We start from the raw sequence: 18,423 nt of genomic DNA, 5'->3' as shown, positions 1-18,423 counted from the left end.
GAACCTCAACAACGTAACTTCATTATTTTAACTATTGGTTTTCCCAGACAAATTAGAGATGGGGCCAGCCTCTTGTTTCACTGCAGCCTCAGCAGAGGCAAGCACACCGCTGGGAGCACACACGCAGGACGTCTACTCTCACCTCTCGGGAAGCAAGGCCACGCTGTCCCCTGGGAGGCTCTCTGTGACCGCATGCTTAACGGTAGACAACGCTTGTGAACAAGCTGTCCTGGTTTATTTTTAGATCACCGTGACATAGGTGTGGGTGAACTTTACCCACAGACCTAGATTGAGCAACCATAGTTCACCATTCTTCAGTTAAGTAACCAACACAGGTGTAGCTTTGCAACTGTCCTTAAGATTCTAATAACCAAGAGGACTGAAAAATACAGTCAGGGGGGCATGTGCTACTCCACGCTGTCTGGGGGAGAAAGTTCCCTAAGTGAGCGGAAGTCACCTGAATCCAGGCAACTGGGTGGTCTGCCCAGGACAGCAGTGTGGACACAAAGTGAAAGGAAGGGGAGGGCTGAACATTAGCCAATTTTACTCTAAAAGGAAACAAAGTCCACACTGACTACATGATGCTCTATTTGTTTTCAGCTTTCTATTCTAGCAATAAAACACCACTTTCAAGAACTAAGCTCTGGGCCAGAAGCAAGGCAACATTATGAATATCCTCTTACCTTCTAGATGGTCATGTGTTACCAATCCTAGAGACACCATGAAGGCAAGTTTCTGTGCCAGAGAAACAAAAGATGAATATGCTTCAGTTTGGGTTCTCACAAAGCCAATCACATGTTCCCAACTAGAATTCTAGAGAAAGGCAGCCCAACGGGCTGGTGGCCTGAAGGAGGCCAGGTTCAGGTGAAAAAGAGTGGGGCATCCTCCACTCTTAACAGCTATGAAGCAACTCTACCGCTTCCTTGTCTCACAGGGACCAAAAAGAGAAGGACAAGGGTCTACATCTTCTACTTCTTCAATGGCAGAAATCAGCATTTTGAGTGGCCCAATATTTTTTCTTTCATAAGAAAAAATAATTTTAGAGCTCTGGCCAGCGAGGTTTAGTTGGTTACATGTCATCCCGTGCACTGAGAGGTTGCCGGTTCAACTCCCAGTCAAGGCACATGCCCGGGTTGTGTGCTTGATCCCTGGTAGGGGGTGTCCAGGAGGCAGCCAATCAATCAGTGTTTCATTTTCACAGCGATGTTTCTCTCTCTCCCTCTTCCTTCCTCTCTCTCTAAAAAAATCAATAAAAATATTTTTTAAAACCCTCTGAGAGAGAAGAGGATTTCATATTCGAAAAACATGCAGAGCCTCCTATAAAACAAGCTAAAAATTCTACGTTTACTTGTCATGACTAGGCCTTTACTTGTCATGTCAAGTCAGGGTTTCTTACACTTTTGATACCACTGACTGGACAACGCTAACTCAAAGCTAAATGAGTTTCAGGAGTGATAGCAGCTGTTCTGCTTAACACTATGATTTTTCATTCAAACATGGGCCTAAAAACATGGAGCGATTTTTCTCTGACTAGATTGATTAGGACACTGCACCTTACAGCTGACACGTCAGATGCTTAAAGTGGGAGAAAGCAACAAATTGATGCCTACTTTGCTCTCCGGTTGCATGAGGTTTGGAAAGTATGTCTCCATTTTCCGCTGTACTACTGCATGTGGGCGCTATACATGCCAAAGAGTGCATCATCAATTTTTTTTTTTTTTTTTTTTGCCGGTGAATAAAGAATATCATCCATTGCTAGGAGACATACTCCTATAGAATTATTTATACCACAGTTCAGTCTTAAAAAATCCTGACATTTCATCCTCAACATTAAATATCATGGTATTTTGGCCAGATGTGACAGGTTCAGGCTACCCAAGATAGCGTTTTATGAAAATACAGTCATTGAGGCAGGCACTGGAGAACAGAAATGCCCTTTACTATTATCTCAGAATCTTGAAGAAATGTTTTTATTTCTTATTCCAAAGTTAGGTGGGCACCTCTCCCTCCAACAGCCAGAGTTCTTTGGCAGGAAAAGCAGTCTTGGACTCGCTGCCCATTTCCCACATTGTATATTGAAACGGCATACATGTGATGGCTGCCAAAAATAACTACATTCCTAATTCCCACTATTCCTTCAAAACGTAATCAAGATTAGAAGGCTGTCTAGCGACTGCTCTCTGTTAAAGCAGTGTGAGGACTGACATTCAGATGCACTTTCTTCTAATCCCGTGACTGCACCCTTCTTGGCCACTCACGTCCAAAACATCTCTGCCAGTCTAGACTGACAGTTCATGAAAGAATTATTAAATTTAAAAAATCCTCTCCTGTGGAACAGATTTTCAGTGATAAACAAAACAAAAAGTTGTCAAGAACTTTTGTCTCATCTATGTATCACACATGTGCCAAGAACCAATGGCCTCTTTATGGCAGTAATTCTGCCCAACCAGAAGGTAAAATACCCGCTGTTACCTATGACGGCAGGTACCTGCTTGCCTACACCATGCACTGACATAAGATATTCTTTAATTTCTCTTGATAAGGAAATTCTGCTAACAGCTTACTCTTTTTTTTTTCCTCTCCAATTATTATACTTTTTAAATTTTATGGATGATTTTACAAGTTTCTCAGCAATTTGGTTCAAGTTTTGGTTCCTCCTTTAAGATACATTAAAAATTAATCCATTTCATATCAGAAAAAATTATCATTTATACTTGTTTTAGAAAAACCTTACTGGCTTAATAAATCATAGTTCTGTTTTTCTTTTTTTTCTTTTTTTTTAAATATATTTTATTGATTTTTCACAGAGAGGAAGGGAGAGAGACAGAGAGCCAGAAACATCGATGAGAGAGAAACATAGATCAGCTGCCTCCTGCACATCCCCTACTGGGGATGTGCCCGCAACCCAGGTACATGCCCCCGACCGGAATCGAACCTGGGACCTTTCAGTCCACAGGCTGACGCTCTATCCACTGAGCCAAACCGGTTTTGGTTAGTTCTGTTTTTCTTAATGACATGCAGCTTTGATAGCTTCATGCCACTATCTGACAGGGTTTCATTACAGAGAATGCACTGAGGACAGAAGAAAATCACCAGTCTAATAAAATCCAACTTTCAGATATTCATCATCAGATCACCGGTCCAATTTTTATTTTATAGCTGCTTATGCTAAATCATCAAACTTAAAAATTCTCTTGTCTAAGGACATATGAATTCACATTCTATGTTTGTACCAGAGTCTTGTTTGCTATTTAAGTTTAGAATTCTATCCTAAGTTGTGGTACAGATGTTACTCTTTTCATCCCTACTTCTATGCTTCGATGAACTACTTTTCAGCTACTGGTTCACCTGGGATTTGGAAATCTAGTGCAATACACCAGTAACAACAAAAAGCAAATGTGACAACTGTAATCGATAACGTAAATAGACCTTAGCTGAGTGAACAGAACAGCTTATAAATGTTGGCTGAGACAAATAAACATAGTGATTATTAGGAGTGCAATAGGATAGCTGGTAAAATGATCCCCAATCTGACATTTCAAATTGTGATATGTGTACAAAATGCCGGTATGCCAGCTCATGGACACTCAAGGCCATACTCTTTATCTGCCCTAGGCCAACCTAACTTGGAAGTAACATTACTGAATAGTGAGAAAGCAAAAGAAAAGCCGAAGTGCGCAGGAGCAAGTGTCCCTGCTGGTGTGTGAGAATAAGCCAGTCTCCTAGACTGAGCCACGCCTGTGGAGAGCTGGACCTACCTGAGGGTTCTCCTCCCGTTTTGGTTTGGGTGCAGCAGGTGGAGTGATGGTGTGGCTCTCTGTTTGTTTCTCATCTGCTTCTGTGTGAGATTTAATTGTCTAGGAGAAGAAAATTAAATGAGAATTCAGAATTCACTTTTTATTAAAGAATGAAAACAAACACAGTTTGACTGCAGTCAACAAGAAAGGAAAGAAAAACATTTTCAATCTGGAAACAGTAATAAAGGAGGTAATATAGATTTCATTTTGGAAAAAATGTAAAATGTAAGGCCCAGTTGAAATGGTTAAATTGTATAACTAGAGTAAATATGAATCTATAAATACAACCGTTTAAATTATACAAAAAGAAAAAGCCGCCCTAACCGGTTTGGCTCAGTGGATAGAGAGTCGGACTGTGGACTGAAGGGTCCCAGGTTTGAATCCGGTCAAGGGCTTGTACCTTGGTTGCGGGTACATCCCCAGTAGGGGGTGTGCAGGAGGCAGCTGGTCGATGTTTCTAACTATCCCTCTCCCTTCCTCACTGTAAAAAATCAATAAAATATATTTAAAGAAAGAAAAAGAAAAAGCCAAGGCTTAATTCCTATGTATAAAAATAAAATATAGGCAGCTCTCTCTGATTTTAATGCATTTTAGAATGTAGGGGCAGTTTCCCAAAAGCAAGCACACTCTTGTTACATATGGGTCAAGCTCTAATCCACAGCATGCTTAAGATCTGAGTGATGTAAAAAAAACCTCTTACATGTACACGCTGCTATTTCAGAACATTTCTAATTACAATCCAAGAGAGGCTGCAGAAGTACCCTTACTTGGGATGTTTAAAACCCGTCTGCATCACCCATTAGGGAGATGCAATTGCCAAGGAAAGGTCATCTCGCAAGAGGCTGACATCCTGATTACTGGCAACCTCATTTTCCAAAGGCATCCATTCACACAAAAGAAACACCAGCAGCATTATCATCTTCAGACACAAATGGCAGCTAGCAAATTGGTAGACGGGCCTTGCGTTACTATTCTTACCATGACCCAATGGCTAATTCACTTTATGAAGCCCTCTATAAACCCTGAAATAATGCTAGAACAGTGGGTGAAACACTAAACACACACCTAATTTGCTTTTTCAAAATTAAAAAAGCAGATGCCAATGGTCTTTTTATATGGCAACAATAAGTAATTAAATAAGTGAGAATGAAACTGATTATTGATGAGCGGGAGCCAAATGAAAGACTTCAGTCCTACAGGCATAACATCAGAAGTTCTCAAAAACCATTATGCTGTAAAACATTTTACACAATCACAAAGGTCTTTCGCATTCTTTCCTGGCTACTTTCATATCTTCCTTGTTTCTCATATTACTTTGAGAAAGTGTAAGCATCTGTTTCTGGGCACAAATACTGCCTTGTCTTTTTTTTTTTTTTTTTTTTACCAGTGTCTTGTCCTATTTCCTCCTCTTCTACACGCTTCTTGAGAGCAGGGACTGTTCAACACACTTTTGCACGCTTTGTGCCTAGTACAGTGCCCACGTAGAGCAGGTGCACTGCAAAGAGACGCTGACCTCCTGTGGGGAACATGACCCCCAGGAGAGCCACTTGCGTCTCCTCTCTCTCATACCACTCACTCTGAACCGAAAAGGACACACTAACTCCACAAAACAAACCACCAACACACCTACAAGGGAACACATGGGAAAGCAGTTTATAATGACATTTTAAAGGTCTTGGGTGCCCGTAGCTCTCTTAATGTGGAAGGACAGAGGTCTGAGAGAGGAGGGAGACAAGAAGGTCAACTGGAAGGGTTGCTGCTCCACTTGAGGCTGTGAAGTTCCTGAGGTCTCTCACTCCCATCTCTAAGGCTGCAAAAGCACGGAGTGGTAATGACTCCAGGGGAGGACAAACCAGTTCCTCTCCACCAAGGAATTATCCAGGGTCCAAGTTCTCTCTCTCACACTGTAGAGTACAAGTATCTCAGAACTGGATAAAAACACAAAGAGCACCCTTGCTGAGCTTGCTAACCAGTAAGACTGCTATGCCAGGTATCCTACTAAACAGCAATGAACTGGAGTCCTCTATTAGGTCAACAAGAAGGTAAACCACTGAATTTACCACTAGGAAAGAATGTTTAAAAAAAGAATTCATGGGTACCTTTCTATGATATTAAAATTAAAATTAAAATCTCTACCAATGTGTAAGGCCAGAAACGAAAAGACATTCAAGCTCTAATAAGAAAAAGAGCAAGTTACAAAATAATATATAATGATTTTTTTTTTTTTTGCTTTTACGATATTAGTATCCACACAGAAAATATGTGGAGGAATGTAACCTATACTGTTAATAACAACTTTGGGGAGGGGTAAATTATGGGCAAATTTTACTCTCTTCATAAATTTTGGGGGATGCACTTGCTACAACATATATTTTAGTAATGTCTGAATTTTTCTTTTACAATGAATATGTATTATCTTTGTAACCAGAAAAAAAAGAAGTGTAAAAATAAAACTGAAAAAATTCTTGTCTCCTAAAAATTTCTTTATGAAAAAAGAGGTCAAAGAGAAATCATATTTAGCAATCTAAAATAGTGTTTTGAAATCACACCCTTTATAATTCTAAGGGTCCTCAGAGGTACTCTGAGAGCCATCCCTGTACACAAGGCCAGATGACTGTCAAATATGCCTCTGCCCAGACTCCTAAGCTGAGCATTCTACATTCAAGATTTTAATGCTGAAGTTCCGCTGATAATAAGTTTGAAAACTTCTGACCTAAAATATGTGCAAGTAATTTATTTCTGAATGTTCCTCAAAGCATTTCCTGGGGTTTGAGTAGGCTACCAAGGAATAGAGGTATGTTCTTTCTTGTGTTGTCTGAGCACAAGATTTTGGTACCCAGCCTCTTAGGTCTGCTGCAGTGATAAGCTGCCTGGGTAGGAAGCTGGGCTCTCCATGCGCGCGGTTCCTGTTCAAGAAGGCAAGGCAACAGGAAGCCTTCTCAGCCCCGCCATCTGGCCGGCCTCTCTGAACCACAGTCAGGCCCCCAGACGCACAAGCTTCAGGATCACCAGAGACTATTTTCATGTGAATGAGAACTCAAGCCTGAGCAATTAGACGACTTTTTAAATCAACTTCTGAAAGAGGATGCTTTTCTTTGCAAAATTCTTCTTTATCATCACTGGTTTTTCTTTATTTAAATAGAATATATGGTGATTGCCTATAAATAAATCTGTTTTCTTGCCGAAACTGGTTTGGCTCATTGGATAGAGCGTCGGCCTGTGGACTGAAGGGTCCCAGGTTCAATTCCGGTCAAGGGCATGTACCCGGGTTGCGGACATATCCCCAGTGGGAGATGTGCAGGAGGCAGCTGATCGTTTCTCTCTCATCGATGTTTCTAACGCTCTATCTCTCTCCCTTCCTCTCTGTAAAAAATCAATAAAATATATTTTTAAAAAAATCTGTTTTCTTGTTTTTAAAAGTCTTTCTGTCATAGAGCCCTTAGTATTTTTGAAGGTTACCTGTATTTCTCTAGCCTCATGTTTTTAAGAGAACATCTGTTTTTAGAAATATAAATTAAAGGCTAAAATATTTGAACTAAAATCCTTTCGAGTTAAAAGAATACCTTTTAGAAATTGTAATTTTTTTCATTTGACTCTTCATTATCTGTAATAACCAGGAGAAAACTTTGAAATTTATTCTTCCTGACATTCATAGTCCCATCTTCATCTGGATTCTTATTGGGCCAAAACTAATATGGGATTTTCTGTTTACTATCTCCTCTGTGCCTCCTGACTGACGGTAGCAGAACCCATCTGTGAATTTTTGCTTCACAACCAGCAGGGGGAGCTCATTCACACAGAACTATGAATCCATCTATAAGGGGATAATGGAAAAAGCAATCCAACTTTCTTCAGTAAGAATGGCCCTTTTGCATTTTAAATAAATTATCACATGATAAGCAACAGGTCACTGACAATGGTACTGAGATAAAGAGCCCTTGAGAAGATGTATTTAGAGATAACCTAGCTTCAATGGCAAGGCTAATGCCCAAAGCAGGTGCATACTCTTGCCTGTACCTGTTTTTCAAGGCTTGGCTTGCTAAGCTGTACAGTTTGAGGTCCAGCCAGTCTGGTCCCTGGAGTAGCTATCACAATGCTGGTGAGCTGGGCCATGGGGAACGTTTTGGCTATGGTTGCAGTCTGCCCATTGACGACACGGACGGGGTGGATGGAATTCTGGGAGGTAGGGAGGGTTGTGGGGGTAAACTTGGTCAGCATAACAGGCCTCTGGATAAGTTGAGGAGCTGCAAGCATAGGAGGAGGTGCTGGGGCAATAGGAATGTTATTCTGGGCCACAGGCTTGGGTCGAACCTATGGGGAAAGAGAGAACAATTACCATATTACTTTCAGAAGCTTCCTATAAGTCTAAGTAATTATCAGATCGTCCACACTATATATGTGAAATGTTATTTGGTACAAATATTAATGTTCACTTTGGATGTATTATTTCTATAGAACTCAGGATACATAATCTTATAAAATACTCATCAGCTCTTTAGAGGGTCCAAATGCTACCCTCGAACACAGTTCTTCTGATTGTAAACCTAGCTCCTTCTTTTATATATGCCGTCTCTTCAGGCTGAGGTCAAATGCCCAATCCAGAGGCTGGACTCACCCAGAACTTGTGCCCAGAGTATGATGGTAATAATGCTGCCAATGGCCTTAATTCACATTCTAAATTTCTTCCTATCCACACTTCAGTTCACCCCATCTCTGACCCTCTAACCCCCCATCTTGGCCACCCCTTCTCTCAGTCTCCTTTGTGGGCTTCCTCTTCCTCTGTCTAATACTAAATGTAAGTGTATTTTGGGATTTTGTCCTGGAACCTTTCTTCCCAGTGTCCTCACTCCTCCTGGGAGCTCTCATCCACCCTGGGACTTCAGATACCATCAATGTACTGAAGACTTCCGCACTTGTATCTTAGAACCAGACATTTCCTAAATTTCAGAATCATATTCAACTGCCTGCTAGACATCTCTACTTGGAAATCTCACAAGAAGTTCAAAACCAACGTATCTAAAACTCATTAATTTCTTCCTTCAACCTTCTCTTCCTCTTATAATCACCTCAGTAAATTTTCATTTCTTTCCTAAATAAACTTCAGAACAATTCTTGATGTTTCCTCCTCCATCTCAACTTCCTCAATCCTTCTCAAATATGTCCTACTTTCTCTTCTCACTGCCACTACTTTTCCCTATGTTTGGCTTACTTAAACAGTGGCAGAAATTTAATTAAAAACATGGGTCAGCCCTTGCCTGGGTTCAAATCCTGGTTCTACCACTTGTTAGCTGTATAACCTTAGGCAACATACCTAATCTTTCTAAGCCAGTATTTTTCAAACTCTCTAAACTGTGACCTTATGGACAAAATCCTTTCCTCTTATGTGTTAGAGTTCGACCTTTAGTTAACTCTCCAGTTTTGTTTTCCTGAAAACCCAATAGAGATAAGAATATCAACTATGTTACCAGGCAGCATTGCTTATGGTGAAAATGACCCCTTATTGCTAAATCAAAACTTAATGGCGAGATTTATAAATACTTGGGACACCATATTTTGGGTTTCCCAAAGTGGGGTCATGCTTATAACTGGGCATGTCCGTTGCAGGGACCTTGAACACCGTGCCTATGGAACTGTTATAAGATACACTGGCTTCTGTGAGGCATCAGGTTTCTATGGCGGAGTGGCTCTCCCACTGCCCTGACTTCCCCGCCCCTGAGCAGCTGTGGAGACTGCATATGGGCTACTGTAGGGAAGCGCATTCAAGAAAAATGTCTGATGCTGAGAAAGAGCTGGTTTCTGTCCTGCATCGTTCTAAGTAGACTGCTGCCAAGTGTGGCCCCTGGCGAGTCTGAATGTTCAGCTTAATGTAAGGTGACCCTGTGGTAGGTGCTGTAGTCATATAGTAGGAAATACATTTCACACTGTAACCAGCATACACACATAGACATATATCTCTGTCTCTAAAAATAAAAACTTCATGAAAGAATCCTTATGTGCTATGTACTCTAGTATTTTCTATTATGTTTTGTTCATTTTATTTAAAAACTGCATATAATCCACTAAATTGACTTCACAGCCAACTAATGAGGCATAATCCACCATTTAAAAAACATGGACTAAGCCTTAGAGTCCTCACCTAAAAAAAAGAGCAACACCTACTTTCATACGGTTGCTGTGAGGATTAAAATAGATAACCCACATACAGTGCTACAGTCAGTGGCAGGTAGCAATATTCTCTATTGTTCACAGTATTCTAACTGTTCTTCCTCCCACAGGCTTGACCACCTCTAATCTATTCTCCACACAGTGGCAAGGAGGAATTTTCTAAAACAAAAATCTGATCATGCCAACTACCTGTCTGAAAGTGCTTTCATGGCTCCCCGCTGTTCCTGGGATAAGGCCCAAATTCTGACACAGCCTGTACTGCTCCCCAGGCTCTGGCCCCATGGGCTTCTCCAGCCCCACTGCTTACTCTAGCCTGAGGCCCACTGTCTCAGCCACACCGAATTGCATCTGGTTCCTTAAGCTTCCATACATTTCTCCAACCCAGACTTGCGTATATGTTCTGCTCTTAGCCTGGAGCATTTTTATTCTTCCCCCAAAACTTTGTCAGGCTGACTTTATTAGGACTTCAGGTTCCAAATAGAATGTCAACTCTTCAAGGCAATGTTCTGTAATATTCTTAAGAAGGAGTTGGGTATCCCTCCATAACAGACAGTATAACTGCCCGTAATGTGTCTGAAGCTCTCTGAGGCCAGGGAACTGGCTGTCTTGAAAACTGGCATATCCATAGTGTTGACTGGTAGTGCCTTTTTTGAAACACAAGGTATTTATTAAGAATTTATCTGATAGCCTGGCTGGTGTGGTTCAGCGGTTGAGCATCAACTCAGGAACCAGGAAGTCGCGATTGGATTTCCAGTCAGGGCACATGCCCGGGTTGGGGGCTTGATCCCCAGTGGGGGGCATGCAGGAGGCAGCTGATAACTGATTTTCTCCCATCATTGATACTTCTACCCCTCTCTTCCTCTCCCTGAAATCAATTAAAAAGAAAACAGTTTTATAAAAAGAATTTATCTGATAAATGATTAAAATCATATAGGCAGTTCAGAAATCACCTATGGCAACTGACCACAAAAATCCTTTCTCTTCTCTCTTTGCCTGAAACCTGGGGCCTCAGATAGGAATTCCCAACTTTTCCATCGGGCAAATCAACTCCCCCCAAGACCCAGTTGGGGCAATCCCGACACTCTGCCATGAGAGTGGTGAGTTCAGCCCAATTGCTAGGAATGCTCTCAAGAGAAGATGGGCAAGCTCTGTAGACCTGAAGTCTAAATCCTCATAAGGACAGCTTTGTGTTTAAGTGTGGTGTTCAGTGCTATCACTTTCCAGAGTAGAACTGAATGGTTTTTACTAGTTAGTTTGGCTGTGGTTTCCTTCCCTGCTCTCTTTGGCAAATAGGGAGGGAAAGTGGTATTTATACTCCTTCCCCACTGGCAGGTAGGTCTTGGCTAACTTCTTCCAGTAAGTTAACATTGTAAGGTTTAAAATAGTGTTGTCTTAATTAAATTTAGGAAAATTTCCTTTCCTTACATCCTCCTGCTACTGTCATTGGTCACTGTTAAGAAACTGCAATGATAAAATAAGCTTCGTCACGATATAGAAATCAGCAGCTGGAATCTTTAGCTAAGAGGGATCTGTCTACAGTTGATCTGACAAGAGCATTACAGGCCCTCAAGGATTTCTGTCCACCTAACCCTTATTGGCTTGTCAGTGGTTCACTCACCTGTGGAAGAAAGTTTGGACGTGGAGTGAGTCTAGGAGGAGGGATAAACTGTGGTACTTTGATGGGCTGAGGAGGTGTTGCCTGAACCTGCTAAAAAATGAGAAAGATAAGTAAATCAGAGGGGACAATAAATGTTCAATATCAAAGCATCACTGTTCTCTGCATCAGACAATATTTTCTATGTGCTTTCACTATAGAATTAACCACCTGAATGAACACTCTCCCACTTGCATGCTTTACCCCACAGAGTGAACTAATCACATTTGTTCCCTCGCATACCTAATATGGAACATGCAGGCTCAGCAAGCTTAGGCAATTTCCTTTGACACTCAAGAACTTTTGCACTTAAGTATTTTAAAAGTCAAGACTGGATCCAAAGTAAAATCAAACTTGCCTCCTGGCCAAATGGGCCCTTTCCTAACATAGAGCTTTGTCTAACGGAGAATGCCTTTATTCCCATAGAGAAGTTTCTCACTTCAGCACCTGGCTGAGTTAACTGGTTGCTTCTCTAAAGATTCCTGGGTTTAAGTGGTGAAGCTTCCTGTCATTGCTCTCTAGTTTCACTCATCACTGGTCATCATTCAAAAACCACCACGAACTCTTAGCTGCCATTTCAGGAGCAAACTTTTAAACCACAATTTGGATATCCTTCCCCAAGATTCTGAGAACATCAGTTTCCAAATGGTTTATCCTAGAAATCTCATGAACAATTTTGTCCAGTACTTCGTGGGTGATAATTTCAAGGTATAGTGAACTGTAAGAATCCAGCAGGGAGTTTCCCAAAATCAGTAATATGGCACCAGAGTCTCAGCACTCAAGTTTCACAGGCAGGAGGGAGAGGAACACGCAAAGGGGTGCATGCCTCTGTGAAGGGCATTTTCCCCTCAAGTCAAGTCAGACTTTGATCTCAAATTATGCACTGAATGGGTTTTGGTCTTTGGTGTCAAGATACCTCTATAGTTAATTTTGAATAGACAGTGGGAAAGCCATATTCCCTAGTCAGCCCCAAAGGGTAGAGTGATGGAGATGAAAAAATCCAGCAGGAGCATAAAATGGATATATTCTATAAATGCATATTCCTCTTATGTGGGCACACATGAGTAGCAGCTGTTGGCTTACCAGAGTGACTGTGTTTTTTGCCACAATTTGGACAGCCTCTGCCCCAGGCCCAGTGACCTTACTAGACGTCTGGAGGTTGACTGGTGTGTTCTGCACATCAGTGCTGAGCACAGCCTTCTGACTGTTGATGGCGGTCACCATAGCAATGGTAGGTCTCTGGCCCACAACAGAGGCAGGCATGGTTGCAGTTGCTGCTTTCAAGACGAGAGGTAGTGTCTTTGTGGTAATCATAGAAGCTGTAGTTACAGTCTTCTAGGAGACACGGAGAACAGATATTAGGACACTGAACTGTGATCCTATTAAACAATATCCTGCTAACCCCCAGCAGAAAACAAAGCAATTAATTCTCATAATCAATCAAGTTCCTCGGTATAACATTTCTTTTGTGTACATAGAGCACACGGTTACTACAGAGAAAGATGATTTCTAGTTTGCCAGCATTCTCAAATTTAGTGTTAAGCTCATAGTAATAACTGCAACTAATATGGGCACAAGGTTTTCAATAACAAGTGGGATGGGTTTACAGATACAGAATATGAGTGTATCTTTTGGCTTTTCTAATTCTTAGCTTGCTCTCAATTAATTTAAATTTTGTAGAAGTTTCCAATCAATGAGGAACACACTATCACTATCCTTAACTGCAACAATCTCATCAATAGGAAGAAAGCCATCATATGATTCTGATTATCTGCCATCTGTGACAAAAGGCAGGGATAAAAGGACAGTATCTTTCCCTTTTCTTTTTTTTTGAGTGTCACCCTGGAGAGGTGGAAGGGAACCTCATATGAGGATTAGTGTAATTGTTGCCTCAAAGGCAGTAAATCCCAAGCACCAGATAATAAAACCAACTACTATAGTAAATACCAGCTCTTGATACCAAAGGGATCTGTGTCACTACCTATAATCTTTTCTGTGGAGAACGGCTGCAGAAGTGACCAAGATCCAGTGAAACGTGACAAGGTGGAAACAAGCACCTGAGTTTCAAAAAGCCTCGTAGATGAGAGGACGGATGGAGGTGAGAGGGCTTGACTGGAGTTCCATGACAGCCACTGCAGCTGTGAGGCTGTGTTCTTCTACGCTTCCCACCGGAGTAAAGGAGCCAGGCATCCGGCACACACATCCATCTAAGTGCTACCAGTTAGTCACTCAAGGTACAGACATCTCAGGAACATGAAGTTTATCTGGTCCAACTTGTTGGTTCTGACTTTGATACTACCCCACCTTTTTCTTCTTTACACTTGCACTGCCCAATTTGGTAGCTACTAGCCACATATGGCTGTTTAAATTAAATTCATTAAAACAAAATAAAATTAAAACTTCAGTTCATCAGTCACCTAGCCCGTTTCAAGTGTTGAGCAGCCATAGGTGGCTTGTGACTACCAAACGGGGTGGTGGCGATTTCCGCCCGTGCGGACAGTTCTGTTGGACAACGGTGCTCAGTGAGAAGGACTCCACTCTCCCTGAATCAGATCTGGACAAATTCCCTTGTGAATTTCTATTTCAGTGTCTATGTAACTACTTGTGTATTAAGTTGCTTGGTTACAGGCAATTCTTTATTTCCATTTTCTGCCTTAAACACATATACACATATATGTATGACCTAATCTTTTAACATCTTTTTTTTTTCCTTTTAACCAAAAATTTAATGATCTGGCCTGATCTATCCCATCATAGCCTAATCAGCAATCCTGATTAATCCTTGTCATCAAAATCACCCAAATCTCTGTTTCTCTTCTCTGAGTCAACAACACAGGAGTGGATTATTCCGCTTGCCACTGCCTCCTCAAATGCGAAATGTGAAATGAGAGTGAAAGGGGAATACTCAGATATATATATTTAAATATATTTTATTGATTTTTTACAGAGAGGAAGGGAGAGGGATAAAGAGTTAGAAACATCGGTCAGCTGTCTCCTGCACACTCCCTACTTGGGATGTGCCCGCAACCAACGTACATGCCCTTGACCGGAATCGAACTCGGGACCCTTGAGTCTGCAGGCCAACGCTCTATCCACTGAGCCAAACCAGTTAGGGCGGGAATACTCATTTATTTTAGGAGTTAGCAGGCCATCTACTCTCTATCAGGGATGAAAACCAAAGAAAAGCTAACTGCTAGTTATCATTAAAGATGTTACAGTAGTGCAGCAGGACTGACTTTACATTACCAGCTATTTGTGGGGTTTTTTGCCAGCTATTCGTAATAAAAGTTTTTAATTCAGTGTGATGTTAGCTCTACCTTTCAATTTAAAACATCTACATACAAAAAACTTTTTTTTTTAATTTTTTTTATTTTTTTTTATTTTAAATATATATTTTATTGATTTCTTACAGAGAGAAAGGGAGAGAGAGAGAGAGAGAGCTAGAAACATCGATGAGAGAGAAACATCGACCAGCTGCCTCCTGCACACCCCCCACTGGGGATGTGCGCAACCCAGGTACATGCCCTTGACCGGAATCGAACCCGGGACCCTTCAGTCCGCAGGCCGACGCTCTATCCATTGAGCCAAACCGGTTTTGGCAACATACAAAAAACTTTTGAAGTGGTGAGCAAGTCCCATCTTAGTACTACTAATGGGCTATGGAAGTGAAGCTCTAATCTAGTGGTTCTCAGCCTTCCTAATGCCGCGACCCTTTAATACAGTTCCTCATGTTGTGGTGACCCCCAACCATAAAATTATTTTCGTTGCTACTTCATAACTGTAATTTTGCTACTGTTATGAATCGTAATGTAAATATCTGATATGTAGGATGTATTTTCATTGTTACAAATTGAACATAATTAAAGCATAGTGATTAATCACAAAAACAATATGTAATTATATATTCAATATGTGTTTTCCGATGGTTTTAGGCGACTCCTGTGAAAGGGTCGTTCAACCCCCCAAGGGGTCGTGACCCACAGGTTGAGAACCGCTGCTCTAATCAGAACTCACTGATGAGATTTTTAAAGTGCATGTTGTTACTGCTTTAAAAGAGGTTAGTATACTTTCGTCTGAAACATCCTTGTTTCAAGTAAATCTCAAACTCACCTGAATTACATACATACCATCAACTGCAACACGTAAAAAACATCTTTAGGTTCGCATTCTTATTCTTCTTTATATGGTGGTGGCTCATTTTACTATATGTATTCTAGCAGCTATATAATTCTTTCTATACACAGGCACAAGACTCAGGACTATATGCATCAAGTAAAACGTTTTGGAGAATGTATTTTCTATTTATTAAGGCACCAGATGAATCTATATAACAAGCTTTGGTTCAGTGGATAGAGCATTGACCCTCACTCTGAAAGGTTGTGGATTAGATCCCTGGACTCGACTGGGACATGTGCAGGAAGCAACCAATCGATGTGTCTCTCTCACGTCTATGTTTCTCTCTGTGTGTCTCTCCCCTTAGCTTCCATTTTCTCTGAAAATCAATGGGAAGATATCCTTGGGTGAGAATTAAAAACGAAAACAAGCTTTACTAGCTAGCCTTTATCTACTATTAATCTTCTCCCATATATTTACCTTCTCATAGTTTGCCACTCTTGAAAGCCTAAAATTGTTTTCCTTTGTCCTATAATTTCTCTATAAATGCACTGTTCTTTGTTAAATATGCTATATAAACCCGTGTTCTAAGGAACCACTTTGAGTTACTCATTTTTCCCTCCCACGAATACATGAGGTACACATGTTAATAAACTTCCATCTGTTTAAAAAAAAAAAAAAAAAGAATGTATTTTCTATTTATTGACACCAGGTATTGACACAGGTATTATCTGGATATTTACTCCTGCCCTAGTGCTTCTTCTATTCTAAGTATTAAGAGCATAAACCAATCTTGGAGTGTTAGAGTTTAGATGACAAAGACAATCTAGGGTTTTGAAATTCAAACCTAATGAAAACCTCTGAACTGTTCTGGCAGGAGGAAAAAAGACACAGAGAGGAAAGGTATCCAACAACAAAGGAAGTTATTTCTATGGAAGCTGTCTGTGGCCGGCCAATGCAATCCAAGTATGATTGCCTTCAAGAGAAGATGCAGCTTCCCCACAATTTCATGAAGGGGTTCTTCAATCCTGACAAAACCCAAACTGCATGAACTAGAAGGTAATACAGAAATACATGGCAAGAAGCACTAACTGCAAAATCCTTTCCATTTATTTTTTTATTTTTTGTTCAGTTATTATTTTCTATACCTACAAAGCATGAGATATTGATTGAAAACTCAGAGACTCCAATGCACAAATCAGAACTTAGAGTTGGAGTTAATTAAGGGAACTGGTTCTCCTACTCCCCCATACTTTGGTACCTGCTAACCTGATTGAGAATAAAACACTTTCTTCTTCCTGCCTATGCTGTGATTGCTACTTACCAGTTACCAGAATTGTGTAAAACACGTAGAGGAGAACCAATATAAAGAACTTTAGGTATTTAATATACTCCATATACAACTTCTCATTTGTTCTTGACCTCATGAACCTTTAATGACTCTATAACTGCCAAATTCCCAAAAGTTTTGTCATGCATTGGAGGGTTTCCACAAGCTAATCGCTTCCTCTCTTTATGGTTTTATCTCCCTTTCCACTGTTTCCTGAATCCACACTCCAGGCACATCAGCCTCCTTTCTATTCCCCGGGAATGCATTTACTTTTCTGACTCCACCCTACACTGTGATGCTCTATCTCCCGCTGCTCATCACTGAAATTTCACTTATCTGTCAAGGTCCTACTCAAATGCCACCTCCTTTGTGAAGTACTCTCTGTTCCCTCTTCTCAAAATCACTTGTCCTCTGGTATTTTCTCAGCTCTTTCATTTTCTTCTTTGTTAGCTGTTTTCATTCATCTTCCTCTCCTCTAAAGTTTTTAAATTCTTGAAGACAGCAATTCTGTCTTATTTGTGAATCTATCCTCTACATTGCCTAATATAGTAAAGACTCAATACGTATTTAGAGAATGAATGAAAATTGCCATATATTAGATTCTAGGCAGGGACCAGAATCTATGTGCTAGATTGTATACCAGAATCTAGCACATAGCGAGTACCCAATAAATACTTACTGTTTATTGTAAAAACAAAACCCCAAAACCTAGAGGATCTTTTGGCTTTTAACATTAAACATTTGCATTACATAAAATAAATAATATAAAACAAGCTTAACCAAACCAATCAACTATATTAGGTGGGCTTCAGATGGAGAGATGCCACACACACTGTTTTGGGGATAGCCCTACACCCCTCCCTATCATCACCTCAAAGCAGCACACAACAACTAAGATCATACCAGGAAGGGAATAGCTATTATAAGTATTACTTAAGTGTTTTCTCTAAGTTGTGTGACATGGAATGTTACTTGAACAGAAAGTTTTCATGGATCATGAGAGAAAATTCCTACATACCAAGAAATAATGAAGTCTACCACTTTCTTTCCATATAAACACTTTCTGATCAAACTGTACTTTGGAAAGAGAACAACCTAATCCGACTCTGTTTAAAAGTCCAACAAAGTAATCTGGTAAGCAGGCTTTCAGAAGAAATACAAGTCCTGGTCCGGGGGTTTCAGAAGTCAGTTTGAATATCTAATTTTCAAATAACCTTGGGGTGGAGATCAGGGTAAACATTTTGCTGGCTGCTCTATTATCTGATTCACAACAGGGATTCTTTCTTTTCCTTTTTTGGCATGTTATATAATTTCTTTTTTTGGTATTATATGGCAGTACAGAAGAGTGATGAATAGATTTTTCA

The 18,423-nt window shown here is 40.5% G+C and overlaps 1 protein-coding gene across 10 annotated transcripts in view; it reads right to left on the bottom strand.

The window, feature by feature from the left end:
• PHF21A (PHD finger protein 21A) overlaps window positions 1-18,423 on the bottom strand; it is a 154,016-nt gene that overhangs the window by 16,265 nt on the left and 119,328 nt on the right. For 3 of the 10 annotated variants that reach the window (XM_036326079.1, XM_036326085.1, XM_036326082.1), the window contains 5 exons: window positions 12,700-12,951; window positions 11,581-11,670; window positions 7,815-8,108; window positions 3,759-3,857; window positions 684-735 (listed from right to left, as the gene is read on the bottom strand). In XM_036326079.1, the coding sequence (XP_036181972.1) occupies window positions 684-735; window positions 3,759-3,857; window positions 7,815-8,108; window positions 11,581-11,670; window positions 12,700-12,951 (787 nt within the window). The remainder of the gene's footprint in view (window positions 1-683; window positions 736-3,758; window positions 3,858-7,814; window positions 8,109-11,580; window positions 11,671-12,699; window positions 12,952-18,423) is intronic. The other 7 variants (XM_036326081.1, XM_036326087.1, XM_036326084.1 and 4 more) reach the window with 4 other exon arrangements.

The sequence above is a fragment of the Myotis myotis genome, unplaced genomic scaffold (genome assembly GCF_014108235.1).
Source record: "Myotis myotis isolate mMyoMyo1 unplaced genomic scaffold, mMyoMyo1.p scaffold_m19_p_10, whole genome shotgun sequence".
Lineage (NCBI taxonomy): Eukaryota > Metazoa > Chordata > Mammalia > Chiroptera > Vespertilionidae > Myotis > Myotis myotis.
Note: the sequence above shows the minus strand (reverse complement) of the source record. Positions and strands in the feature narration are given on the sequence as shown.